The sequence below is a fragment of the Gracilinanus agilis genome, chromosome 1, assembly GCF_016433145.1.
Source record: "Gracilinanus agilis isolate LMUSP501 chromosome 1, AgileGrace, whole genome shotgun sequence".
Lineage (NCBI taxonomy): Eukaryota > Metazoa > Chordata > Mammalia > Didelphimorphia > Didelphidae > Gracilinanus > Gracilinanus agilis.
Genome location: NC_058130.1, coordinates 253746624 through 253761607, shown reverse-complemented (window position 1 = coordinate 253761607; position 14984 = coordinate 253746624). Strand labels below are relative to the sequence as shown.

Sequence of the window (14984 nt, the reverse complement as noted above, 5' to 3'; positions counted from 1 at the left end):
AAAATGCTTGCTGACTTATCAACTAATAAGTTTTGAGCTTATAATTCAAAGTCCCAGGGCTATAAAAAGCAACTCATTATTAACTTGGTGATTACTGAACAATCTTCCCTTCACCCTTAAAGTGTCATTTACACTGCCTTTCTTATCACAAAGCTTTTGACTCAGCTCCATACTGATGGTTTAATCATGTTCTGCAAATATCTAAATAGATCCAAGCTGAGTGAAAATACTAAAGTAAGTGATGTTCATATGGAAAAATGTTCTCTATTTAAAATAAAGGGTCACCCAGGCTGAAGTCAGGAATACCTGAGTTCAAATCTGGCCTCAGACACTTCCTAGCTGTGTATTCCTGGACAAGTCACTTCACCCTGTTTATCTCAGTTTCCTCAACTGTAAAATGAGATGGAGAAAGAAACAGCAAACTGCTCTAGTATCTTTGCCAAGAAAAACCCCAAATGGGGACACAAAGAGTTGGATATGACTGAAACAACTGAATAATATCAATCTAATACATGCTTCCAGTATAGTAATATAAAAAAAATTGCACTAAAAAGTGGCATCTTGAAAGAAGACAGTTTAAGTCACTGTGGTACGGCTTGGCTTTAATTCTTTTGTCATTGCTCCTGAATAGAACTGAGTAGGTTTTTCAAGTCAAAGAGGGAACATTTCTGTCTGTATTACATGAAAAAGAAAGATGATAAAGAAATAAATTATAATAATAAGTTTTATAATTTATTCAGTGACAAAAAGATAATTATTTTATCCACCTGGGCAATAGTCCATAGAACACTAAAAATAAGAGAATAATAGCAAGATGGCAACCAGGCGTGTTTTCTTCTGAATTCTATCAAAAACGATAAGAACTAGAATGAAGAACAAAGATGATAGTATCAATAACAACTACCTTTCTACAGCCCTTTAAGTTATACAAAGCAAATTTCTCACAATGGTCTTGTGTGATGGCTATAAGTATTATGTAATACCAAAGGTTTTAGCAATATACTAAAGAGAAGCAAAATGATGCCTAAAGAGGGTTTTACTTCCCCTGGCGTCACATCGCTCATACATCCAACTTCTAGTCCAAAGTCTTCCATTCTCCAGATAATAACAAGTAACATTTTTACAGTATTTTAAAGTTTGCAAAGCATTTTGAATCTTATCTCATGGGATTCTCATAGGATTATGAGGTACAGTAATAACAACTACTTCACAAGGGATTGGAGCATTGGAATTGGAGTTATAGGACATGAGTTTAAATCTAATTTCTGCTACTTATTGTTTATGTAGCCTTGGGCAAATCACTTCACTATTCTGAGTGAATACATTCTGTAAGAAGATCTGAAAGGATTTGTGCTTTAAGAGGGGATTGGGCTACATTACTGGATCACTATCCCATTTAGCAGAGGAATTAAACTGAGGCTCAGAGAAGTTATTTGCTTGCAATCACATAGTTAGTAATTGCATGAAACAAGATTTGACCCCAGATCTTTCTGTGTCCAGTACTCTTTCTACTACATCATGTTTCCATGAGTATATAGCACAATCATCTCCTTAGGCGAAGGGATCAATCAAAGCAGAGGAAGGCAAACCGTAGGGCAAAGAATTAAAATGAAGGCTAGGAGACCAGTGGGTCAAAGTAAAATATAAAAACAAATCAGTGTCAAGGATGAAAATAATTTTCAGCTCAGTACAAAATGGTAACCAAAATTTAGCAAGAGGACAGAGAAAAATCAGCATTCAGCACCTGGGCTCAAGCACTCTGGTTAGGTCATTGATACACAGTATTATTCTTAATAATCCCTTAATAAGCAGTGGAAAGAATGATGAAGGCTTTAAGAGCCACCTTCTCTAAAAGAGAATTTCTTAGTGAGCCACTCTATACCATGACAGGGATAAGGAACCAGGACTTAAGCTGATTTTTGTTGATATCAAACAGCATTTTCTATAGACTCAAACCTATCACAAACCCAACCTCCTGTATTCCAGACGTAATGCCATTCAAACAGTGTTCTGATAAACAGCAATACAAGCACATAATGAGGCTCAGTTACTGTTTTGTGCAAGTTTTTTAATCTAAGTTTTAGATTTGTATCTCCTCTGGCCTTGTTTGAACAATAAGTAATGAACTCACATCAAGAACAAGACTTCTTTAGAGAGAATAGCCTCCCATCCACATGTGCATTCCAATGTTTTATGACCTTATTATAATATAAATAGCTACCAACAGCTATAAGCACCAAAATGCTGCTGTGTTTTTCCCCCACTCCATCAACAAATCCACTTGGTTGCAACATACATCAGTCTCTTGCATTTCTTACCTGTCACAATGGGGTATGACTGTGGCCCTGGGACGTTGGCCCCTATATCCGCCGACGTAGGGCTTGTTAAATTGGCCTTCATGTCATCTAATCCACCGGCAAGTGATGCCATGGCTGAGTATTCTGTGGTCTGAAAAATTAAGCAAAAGACACCTCAGCAATGCAATAGGCAAAGGACTCTAGTTATGTGCTGCTGGACTCTTGTCATTAACCAAACCAGGAAAATTCCTCCACAATGCCAAATCCCACTATATAAGAAAACCAGAACATATTTAGTAACACACTTTCGTTCAGTTTCAGCCCCAGGTCACTGCGTAGGGATAGAACAAACAGCTGGGTTTCTCTGCCCAGCTTCATGAAAGTAAGATGGCAGATTTGTGATTTAAGTCAGTGTTGAATTGTAGAACTTAGCAGAAAATAAGTGGATCCAAATGAGCTGATCATGATTCAGTTCAAATTTGCCTCTGGAATCTTTCATGGTCCATGAAACCAAATTCCTTTTCACTACTGTATGCAAACACAGCATGGAAGAGTAGCAAGAGCTGGTTGTTTGGAAGAGATCCATGTCTCCCGCAGAGGTAAGAGTTGTGTTCCTCATAAAACAGGCAGCAGCAACCAGTGTCTCCTTGAACTGGTGAATGAATGAGAGGTTGGTGCTGCCTGGGCTCTTAATCCATTAGGAGAACTAAATTCATTATCTAGTGAACTGAAATCGGATTTGGCAAATAGTCACTTTAAGTTTTTTTTTTAAAAAGTGATCCTTTGCCAAAATTTTTAAAAGAGTAGATTTTACTTAGAAATGCTTCCATGGCCCCAACAGGAATTTGTTCTGAAGTCTGTCTCCTTTCTTTAAGCTATTTTTATGAAACCAAGATCTTGAAATTAGAGTCTTCTTCTTGGAGTCCCAGAGGATTGAAATAGCTGTCAGAATGGTTCTCAGGGAAGATAACAGGGATACCCATCAGGAATTTTCCTACTTCAAGAGAAGCTTAAACCACAAGTATGAGCATGCGCTCTCTTCACCATCATCCCTACACCTGAATTCCTATCTCCAGTTAAACAAGTTTCTGAAATGAGAGAAAATAAACCCAAAAAAGAGAGGTAAGGAGGAAGGGTATTTGTTACATATGCAAACTTGTCTCTAAGTGGGATTGTTTTAAAGTTTCCAGTTGCTCCAGTGAAATTTAGGACTGGCAATTTTTGTGAATGTTTGGTTTTGCTTATACCAACAATAAAGGGTAGTTAGTAAATTTGCCAAAGAATAATTTGTAATTATTCAAAATGACAACAGGAGAACGGCAGGATCATCTAAATGGTATTAAGCCTTTCAGCATGGTAAGATTTTGAACTCCATCTGTAATGATGAAATCAGGCTAAGGGTCACACCCAATTGTGGACCCATAGGACAGTTAAAAGGAGATATCAAAGGATTTCTAACAATACTCTCTCTTTTTTAAAAAATTATTATTCTGCCACATTTGCTGGGTTGCATAAAATAATTAGACATTTAGGAATAACTTTTCAGATTGTGGCTGGGACAGCTGCTAAAATCAGAAAGAGAGATTCAGCGCTTTATTTAATTGAAAGAAATTTGGCAGCCCTGTCTGTGTCTGAGGCTAGATTTGAACTGACTCCAGACCCAGTGCTCTATCCATCATACCACCTCTGCCCTTAATTTCTCTGAACCTCATCAACAGAATTAACCCAATAATACTTCTACCACCCATTTCTCATGGTCACCATAAGGTCAGGCATTTAATTAAGTACCTATCATGTTCCAGACACCACTCTAAGCACTGATTGCATGAGGCTACTTCAAGTACTTTTTAAAGCACTTTATAAACATCTGATATTATTAATTTAATCAGAAACATGACAAGAGTTGATTTGATAGCCGTTAGAAATGGTTGATAGATCCTACAACAGGGTACCAGGTCAGCTCTGAAAATGGAAGAGAAGTCTGGAGGGAATGATTGGAAAATTATGTCTGTTTGCATGTGTATACATGCACACATAGATCTATACATACATACATAGATGCTCAATACACACATATGTTCTAAATATACACATATATACACACATATGTTCCATATACATGTATGTGTGTGTGCCCAGCAGTTGAAGGAGCAGACTAGGGTCTTGTAGACCAAGAAATGACGTCACCCCTCTCTAGATCTGTGTGACAGAAGGAAATGGGAACAACATTAGGAAAAATAAAATGAAAAAGACTGCCTTAGGATATCTCAGTCTCACAACTTTTTTTTTTCACTGTGGGTGGATAGTTTCCAAAAAACTCATTTGGACACAAAGGCTATCTATGGGTGTACTCTTCCTTCAGGTGAATGCCAGCAACCTATGAAGTCTTATTTTAAAAAAACCCAGAGTTCATCCTCTGATATTCTCTACTACAAAAGCCATTCGACATTGCTAGCCAGACTATAAATTCAGCCACAATGGTTATGATGCTCAGTCTCAGATGGTCTCAAGAAGTCTTCTCTAGACTTCATGCACATGGTGCCAAAGATTCTTCAGTGGACTCACAGAACCACAGACTTTAGTGGGAGTAGAAGGGATCAAAAAAGCCATTTAAGTGCAACCCAAACCTGATCAAAAATCCCTCCAATAATATATCCAGTCTTTTAAAAAAAACTTCCAATCAGGAAGAACCTCCTGAAATACAGTAATCCGTTCCACATCCAAATAGATTTTTCTCTTACAACTTCCACCCAGAGTTCCTAGTTGTACTCTCTGGGGCAAAACAGAATGAGTCTAATCCTTCCTCTACAGGACAGCATTTAGTAAACCAAAAACATCATATATCCCCTGATCATCTCTTCTCCTGGCTAACACATGCCTAATTCTTTTCATAGATCGTTTTCTGGAATATTCCTCATATAGTATATTAGCAGATAGGTCCCCAAATAGAGATTTTGGTTTTTATAGACAGGCAAGCCAAAAGCATTGAGGAAGGAAAGGTATGGGCCTCAAAAGCAGAAGGTGAACTATGAAGGATGGTCTTATTTAGTTATCTATTTAATGATAGTAATTCTCTCATGTTTTCCTTTATTCCCATAAAAATCTGGGTACAATAGGTAGCAGAGAAGCATGGCTCAGAACAAGGATCCTTTAACACGCACAGAGTACACAATTCCTTTTACACTATTCCAACTCAAGCAAAATTATTATTTCGTGAGTTTTCTATTTTCCAAAGATCTTAGATTGATTTTATTATCACTTGGGGGTTCTGTATCAGTGAAGCACATTGTGCATCCCTTCATTAAGTCACTAAAATAAGAGATGTCAACAGTTTACAAATACTGAACACATCCTTCTCCAGCAAAAACAAGCTCTTTCCATCATCTACTCCTTAGAACTCCTGCCTAATGAGGACATTTCTTCTATACCAATGCATGGGCATGAGCCCTGCTCATGACTTCTAGCCTATCTAAGATGGTTAAATTTGGGAGAAGGAGGGGAAAAAAGGGAGACAGTCAATCAACACCTGGATAGTTTCCTTTCTAGGACATTGGATCTGGACTTTGACAGGTAAAACCTCAGGGAAGAAACTCATCCAAGCACCCCTGCCTCATCAAGAAAGCCAATCAGCTTGATACCCAAAAAAAATGTGAGCTGGACCCTAAGAAATTACCTGAAAAATGACTGTCTGAGGTTGCACCAAGTATTGTCTCATCAGCATGGAGCACCACTGCCATAGCATGGAGGAGAAAAAAAACACAGACATGTGAGAAGGAAGATATATAAAAGGAGATCAGTGAGAAGAAAAAAAAAGTTACCTAACTAAAGGGTGTTTTTTTTCCTTCCCCTATCTGGTTCCTTGTCTCTTCCATTCTCTCAGCTTACACCCTCTCCCAGCCCACCTAGAGTCAGGAAATTCTCCTCAGACTATTACTATGGGTAGAGAAGCACCAACTACTCTGTACAGTGGAGCTCCCAGGGATGCCAGTGCCCTTCTGTTGGGCATCTACCAATGGAAGGAAGAGGCAAAGAGAGAAAGAGAGAAAAGGAAGATGGGGCCTTGGTTAATTACAAGCTTCCAAAGATCAAGAAGAGAATAAGACATCAGCTTAGGTCTTGAGACATGTGTCAAGGAATATAATTGGTAAAAATAGATTTTAAAATTATAACTATATTCTTAAGTTGAAATAATCCTATGAATCTCCAGTGTGAGGACAGCTAATAATTTTGCTTTCATCCTCCCTGAGTGACCTCAGGCAAGTCATTTCCTTGTTCGGTGCTGTTTAACCCTCTGAAAAAATGAGAAGGGTGAACTAGCAGAGTTTCTTCCAGCTCATGACTTTATGAATTCTATTGTTCTATGTTTCACTTCTGTTCTGGGCAAGAACATGAGTGTCACCAGCATCATCAAGTGGCTCATGTTGAGGCCAGGGGATTTCAAAATTCTCCTGTCCCCTCTTTTAGGACTTAAATAGCAACAATGATTAAGTAGTTAATTGGGGCGTCCAAATAAAGCCTTGCTACAAGCTCAGGAACAAGCAGGCCCAGCCTTTTGACTGCTGACTATAGGAAGAAAACCTGTTTAAAATTTCCAAAGATGAAAAAAGAAGCAATTTGGGCCTAGTGTTGCCAATGTCAAATAAGGGACCCTAATTAACTTCTTCTGGGTATATCTCCATAATGCCAAAGAACTGTTGAAAAGAAACTTCTCATTTCATTTCTTATTTGGAGAAGGCACTTCTTTCTCTTCTGAAGGTAAAAACAGCAGTATCTACAGATGTAACATACTATGTTCAATATATATTGAATGATATAGACTCCCTGCAAGTGGACCTAATTAGAATAAAATTGGATGAGCCATTGTTTTTATCTCCACCTCTTCCTCAAACAAGACCCAGCATTTATAATATCCTGTTTTTATAACCTCAGATCCAAAGTATATGGCACCAAAAAACTCATTTTTCAAAGCATCATGCTGCCCTCAAATTTAACAATACTTGCAAGTCTAGTTGAATGTAATATTCTATGAAATACTCACAGATTAAACACAGGAATGTGGTTTCATTTAGCTGATAATAATTTTATTCTGATTCGTACAAAAATGATCCAAAAACAATTTCACAGAAGAATCTCTAATTCTAAATGCCTAATTTTCTATCCCATTCATAACTCCATCTTCAAATGCTAAAGGATAGTAGGGAAGGTGTAGTGTGGAAAACGAGTTTCCTTCTAGTTCAAAACTTCACTAATAGTGCCTTTGGTTGCCATGGGAGGTGTGGGGGGGAGTGGAGGAGGCCCCTCTCCCTCTCCCCTCCTCCCCCCGCAGGGGAGTCTTTCTTCAGACCAAGTTAATTGTTCTGGGGCCCAGTGTTGTGCCATATAAAAGTCAACAAAAACTACGATAGAAAATACAATAGAAAAGGTCATGTTTCTTAGCCTTACTGAAGAAAAATAAAGAACTTTTCCAAACTCTAATGCTAAGAATACTATTTGTAATTTTATCAGTATGATGGTAGCTGCAGGGAGCAAGAGTACAACATAATCACAGGACCATAAAATCTCAGAGCTGTAAAAGGACTTGGAGATCTTCTAATTCCATGTCTTTAATTTTACAAATGGGGACACTGAGGCCCAGATCAGCCCATGGGTTTTATAAGTTAATTAAAAAGCTTCTATTTTTCTAATCACTTGGTCATCCAAGCGAAGAAAGTAAAGGGAAGAAATGTGACCCCAGGAATGGTTAATCATTCTGAGTAAAGTCTTCTCTCCTGCATTATTGACCCAGAGGATATCTGAGCAAAAATACTTCAAATGAATGTCCCCTTGAGATGGTAGGGATCATGGATCAACCTCTTTCTCACTGGTAGTTTTTTATGGTGCAAAGGATAAAGTTCTCCTCCTTGAAAGGATAACAAGGGGTTATAGAATATGTTGAGAACCTTAATGGAAAGGACTAACGTGACTATAAAATAATTTTATAACGACTTTACATTCATATAATGTCATTTAAGGGGGTTGCATCATGGGATCCTCTGAACATCCTCTTATTAAACCACTACCATAAGAAGATTCAAAAATACTGAGCACTCCTTTTACACCAGCAAAATCAGTATTATGGCATTCTCCTGAGGAAAGAATAGAGAGCCTGTGCTTTCCCATCTTCTCCCCACCTCTCCCCAGAGTATAAACAAACAAAAAACAGTACTTAAAATGTGAAGTTCGCTTTCTGCTAGACCATGAGCGAGGGCTTGCTTAAGAGCCCCTAAAATTTCCTGAGGGTCTTGCCACCATAGGTTCTCATTACAATGGAATGATCTGAGTTGCCTAATGAAAAAAGGTTATTTTAGTTCCCCAAGCCACAGCTTTTTCAAGCTCAAGACTTCCCAAAACAATCTATTTGATTCAATTTAATCCAACACAATAATTAGTTAAATGCCTATGTCTACAGATCATCACTCTACTAGTCACTGGGGAAGACACAAAATTTAAGAAAGACATGTTCCTTTCCCACATGGAGTTTATATCCTAATAGAAAAGGAGAAGACAAGGATAAAACACAGAGAAAAATGAAATACATAATATGTTAAAAAAAAAAAAGTGCATCACTGAAAAGCAAAAGAAATGCTTTAAAACAAGTTTTGTTCTGGTGAAAGGAATAGCCCAAAGACTGGCAGTTGGGCTATGGGAGAAGTTCCCCTCCCCATAATTAATCAGGATTGGTTTGTGGAAAGATTTTAAGATTAGGGAAGATTCCTTGAAGGATATCACTTTATTAGGTCTTAAAGGACAACAATCTGGAATAGTCTCCTTTGACAGGATTCCCTTCTGGCTAGAAGGTGAAAGCCAATGGATTTCTAGGCTAGCAAAAGTGCATTGTATTTTCAAATAACCAGATGAGAACCCAAGCATGACTTTTTTTCTTCCACTTCTCTTAAATCTCCTTTTTTCCTTCTTTGCTTTCCTTAGGTATGGAACATATGTTCTTTCCATACCCAGTGATGCTTTTAATATCATAGCCTAACTCAAAGAAAATGGAGGACCAGAGATGATCAGTAACTCAACAGTGACATATGCCTTCCTCTTTCCTTTCAGTGTAACAGAGATGAGAAATCCTCAGGGGTATTACTGAAGAACCAGGTTTGAAGTATGTGGGGGATGAGTTGGGGGATGGGTTATGGGGAGTGGGGAACAAAATGGAGGATAATATTCCAGCCCTTCTTCAAAAGGCTTTATTTTTATTTCCAGTGGGCAAAACCCAATTTGGAATATTCTCTTTCCCTTTGGATTTATTTTCCTTCTTAAGGGAACTGGGGAGGGCTGCTGGTAGAGGCAGGAGGGAAGAGAAGAGAAAGGCTGCTCCATTTGGTTTTCCTACTCAGGCCTTGTTGCAGTCAGCCATGAATGATGTATGAAATGAAAAATCCTAGGCTGCTGGCATTTTTCCATGGTTGACCTATCCCCAGCCTTCTCTGTACACCAATTTTCACCAGTGGGCAGAGAACACATGCCCTTTCCCATCTAACCTCCCCCTCTATTCCTAGTGATATGAGTAAATATCAAAGGTATAAATAGACATTTCCATTTTGTCATTAAAAAGCAATTCAGCATATGTGATATTTTTCTAAATACTTTATTCTTTTTTTACTCTAAATTCTCTTTATTCTTCCCATCTATGCCATATGTAGCATTTGTACATAGTTATTTGTGTTGTCTTCCCTGTTAATATGTGAGCTCCTTGAGGGCAGGGGCTCTATTTTTGCCTTTCTTTGTATCACCATCATTTAGGGCATAGTATGTGTTTACTAAATGTTTGTTGATTGATTGATTGATTGATGAAATTATGAGCACAATATAGGAAGAAGCTAGAGATTACATTTTAGCTATTAGTGTAGAACACCTGTTTCACATGGATCTCCCACAAAAACTACAGATATTGTTACTGTATCTTCAGAACAGAAAGGAATAGTGTCCCAAAAAGCTCAACGTGAGGGTAGTTGGAAATCAGTTGAAAAAAAATGTCTTTCTATCATGTGTTCCTCACTTTGGCATCAGGGAAAGCTTATGTGTTTTACCTTTGAACTATGAGGAGTCTATCAGAAAGACAAAAAGAAAGAAGGCAAGGGGAAATATCTTTCTTACCAGCTATCTTAATTATTATGTTAATAAAGAAAATTCTACAAGGAGTCTGTAAGGAGCTAACAAATGCATATATTCTAGACTGCTTCCTATGATGATGATTGAAACAAGGTTAAAGACAATTTATTTTTATCTTTAAGAGAAATATGAAGGAAATCCTTAATAGAAAATCAGTATCTGGACTGAACTGATTGGTGAAAATTTGTTTCCATAAGTAAAGAGAAGTCACCTACTATTATTTTGAGTTACCTAGGTATGACTTTTCTTATAGACAAAATATTATAAACTATTTTCTGTGTCTTTGTTTTATTATTGATTTCATTTGGGTGTTTTTAATTTTCTTATTTTATTTGTTAATAAATTATATATGAATAACTACCTTGGGGAAAAGAAGTTTCTCAAATTTAGTAAACAATATTTAATTAACTTAAGTAGGGAGATTGACGCAATGAGAAAGAGATTGCAATTTTATTAATTAGAAAGAAAATACTCAAGCATATTCCTGGATCACTTTAGAGCTAGGGATGGTAAGATGGATCATAAAAATGGCCAAAAGACAAGCTGAAGGTTGATCTACAAGGAAGTATGATCAACACCATCTTTCTTGATATTGAGAAAAGACCAAAATTCTCCAGTCAGAGAAAAACAAAATCCTCTCTTCTGACCTACTAAACAAGTAGAGAAAATATCTCCTAGCAAAGTCTCAGTTGACTATCTCTTGATCAGAGCCGGTAAATTCATTAACTGTGTTTCTGTTCACACTTCTATTTGCAAATATTTATTTGGTTAAGAATGTGGATGATGAAAGGATGTTTGCATTTCACAAGTACGTTCAATTATTAAAAATCTTCCATTTCGTACCAGGGAACCAGACATATATATTATCATCTAGGCCTTACTTAAACACGAAAGTGATTTGCTTTGAGAATAGAAATGTAGATGAAAACGTAGTTTATTTTTAACTTATTCTCTTCTGCTCCAAAAATCAGCTATTTTTGTTTTTAGTTTGTTTTAATGTTTGACACGCATTCCCTTTGCCCCCAGCTTCTCTTCAGGCAAAGCAAAACAGTTACACTCAAATTCACTAATAGGAAAACCTCTTCTCTTTCATTCTGACCCAAAACTTTCAAGGTAAAGAACTCCTAGGACTCTGAATCACTGAGGTCTTTTCCCATTAACCTGAGCAACCAATCACTCCTTTTTTCTGTCTCTTCCAGCTAAGCAACTTCTCTTTTGCGGTCAACCCAGATAGGCCCCAAAATATATTAAATTTCATTTTTTAGGAGAAAAAAAGCTTTTTCCTCAAACAAAAGTTCAGTGATAATATTAGAAATGGAAGCACCATGCAGAGTTTCCACTGCCTTCCTGTGTCAAGCTCACAAATAGGGGAAAATTGTAACATTGGACATGGTTGGGAGACTTTAATCCAAAGCAGTTCTAATTAATATCCTCGGCTTTTCAAAAACAGTGCTGTGTACAGCTTTAAGAGCATCAAGGCTGTTCCATCTTAAATTTTATGGGAAGAGCATTTTCATTACAAAACCCTCCTCCTCTACTCCCTCTCTCTTCTGAATTAGAAGTGAGATTTATATATCAAAATGGCTTCTTCCCTTTAATTTAATTATTTATATTCCATTTTTAAAGTTTATTAACACAACTAACCATACATCTGGCCAACCCTGATCAGACACCACAATTGAACAGAACTCCACATTTCACCTTTCAAATGAGTTATTGACGTTTTTCCCCCAACAAAATGTTGGTCTCACCTTTAAACGAACCTTGTTGAGGAAGTGGATTTCGAGTGTCTACCATATTTGAATTGAAATGGTCAGGTTCTGAGGGCTCCCTTCTGTAAAATGTATTATTTTAATTTCATGGCTGAGATTTATTTTCTGTATTCTTTCAGGAATCATGACAGTAATCCCCAGGTATACCCTAAAATCACAAGAGTCATATAGCATACCCTATCATCAGCCCATTTATTTCGATCTTGCCGTAGAAGTGACCTATTTTTAACCCAAACCTTCAGATAATTTACATACCTAGTACTGGGTGCTGTCTGTGTCTTGGTCTCATTCTGAAATCCACACGCACACACAGCCTCTCTCTGGTCTTCTAAAGGAATCCCCAAATCCAATCTAAATGCCTCAAATTTACCTGTTTTTCTTTTATACATATAAATAGCTGCATTTCCATTCTCTCTTTGTTTCTCATTTTCATTTTGCTCTAATATCTGCATGTAAATGTCTGAAAATAGCATCTGTAATTGAGGATTATGAAGTAGGGCCAGCTCCTGACAGCCTGCTAAGGAAGATGGATTATCCTCATTTTTCTGTAAATTTTGTCAATTTTGGAATTCATAAGCTATCAACACTGATCAAAATGTGACTGCACAGCTGTGTCAAAAAAAAAAAAAAGAAAGAAAGAAAGGAGCAGTGACGAGGCAGCTCCCTTGTTCACTGAGAAGATTGGATGGGCTCCCTCCTTCCTTCCTTTCCCCCCACCCTCCCTCCTCCTCCTTGTCACCTCCCACCTCACCAAGCTGCAAGCGGGATGGGAACCATCCCTGGTAACTTCTGGTCTTTTCCCCCCTGAATGAATGAATAAATAAATAAATAAATCGAAAGGACGCAAATTCTCCAGTGCACCCGACTCAAATCAAAAGTGTAATTTATTGCATGTTCTCCCCTCTTTATTTATCCCTAAGTAGTAAACACGATTCCCATTCAGGGGGCTGGTTATGTTCCACTCCTACCAGACAATCACAACACACTTGAGGCAATTGTTTAGCCTCTTCCTCTCAATTTTCCCATTACTGGGAGTAAGTACTGTTGGGACTCTTTAATAGCCCGACTGCAGCCCATATCAATAACAGATGAGGTTTAATCGTCCAACACAAAAATTATTTAGGCTCAGTAAGGACATTCAATGTCATTTGCATAATGGCATTTCTATCGTGGTGCACCTAAGCCATCGTGCATAAACAAGGCCCTGGGACCATAAATAATAATAAATCATGACGTCTGTGCTTCTCTCCCTGTAATAGGAGCCACTCTTTGTAGAAATTATTTCAGCAGGAAATGGGCACTGCAATTGTAAAGACATGTGGCAGGCCATAGCTCAGTAAATCACATAGACACGCAGACCCACGCTCACAACCCCAAGCTAACAACAAAAATCTATATGAAAGAGCAAAGAGAAACATGAACACTTGTGGATGAAATCCGGGGGTCTCCTTAAAGAGGAAGTCCAGACGAAATCTAAACGATGCCGAGGGTCTTTGTGATTGGACCGGACTTGGAGATGATCAGAGGGGCAGAAACTGGCTGTGGCAACAGAGCTCATCTTCCAAAGAAGGTGCCATGATGCCTGATTCACGTGAAAAGGGCTTGCCAGTTCTGCTGGTGTGTATTGAGAGAAGACGGGAAATGGGTTGAGAGAGGAAAGGACAGATAAATGCTAGGAGGTAGAGGCATACAGGGAAGAGAGGAACAGCAATGAATACAAAGAATTATATGATTAGTACGGACCCAATCTCCCTGGAAGAAATATAGAGAAAATGTCCAGGAAATTATTTTCTCATGTATATAGAATCAATGTGGACATTATGGTAACAGCAACACAAATTCATGCTATCAAACACTCAGACTGAAGTTTTCAAGCTTACAGAAAAGTTTGAGGACATTTTTTCTATTATTATTGTTATTATTATGGTCTTTATATAGTAATTCAATTCTAAGGCCACAAAGTATATGCAAATGTTACAAACTTGAATGAGTCCTCATATTACACCCTTCAGAATCAGAATAGTATAGGTATGTGAATCTTCAAGGGGGAAATTTCAACCTCATTTAAAAAAAAAAATCAGAAACTCTGTGTCTAAAAATTTCAGTGCTCTCTTACCAATGGTAGGGATAGTATTTAGTGAGGCAGGAAAAGGCTTACAAGGATAACTTATGATGATTTGATTAAATGTTATTCAACCAATCAAGTATTTATTAGGTTGTAACCACTATTCTAGTCCCTGAGGATATAAAACAAAATAGAAAATATTTCTTGCCCTCAAGGTAAAGTCCTTATTCTTTTGGGGGAGGGGGAGAAAGCTGGAAGGGAATAGAGAGAGAAAACAATGTACACATATGAAAATATACACAAGATAAATACAAGATAATTATGGGAGAAATTATGAGAAGCTAAGGGGATTAGGAAAGGTCTTTGTGTAGAAGGTGATACAAACTGAGATTTAAAGTAAACTAAGAATTCTAAGAAAGATGAAGATGGAGTGCATTCCAAACAGCCTGTGCAAATACATGGAAATGGACGATGTAATATTCAACAAATATTTATATAGAAGCCACCTTGTGAAAAGTACGAGGGATAGAGACAGAGAGAGAGAAAGAAAGGAAGAAAGAAAGAAAGAAAGAAAGAAAGAAAGAAAGAAAGAAAGAAAGAAAGAAAGAAAGAAAGAAAGAAAGAAAGAAAGAAAGAAAGAAAGAAAGAAAGAAAGAAAGAAAGAAAGAAAGAAAGAAAGAAAGAAAGAAAGAAAGA

The 14984-nt window shown here is 37.4% G+C and overlaps 1 protein-coding gene across 1 annotated transcript in view; it reads right to left on the bottom strand.

The window, feature by feature from the left end:
* Positions 1–14984, bottom strand: part of PAX5 (paired box 5) — a 340144-nt gene that overhangs the window by 171473 nt on the left and 153687 nt on the right. Inside the window, exon 6 of the mRNA XM_044679587.1 lies at positions 2319–2448. Within this exon, the coding sequence (XP_044535522.1) occupies positions 2319–2448 (130 nt within the window). The remainder of the gene's footprint in view (positions 1–2318; positions 2449–14984) is intronic.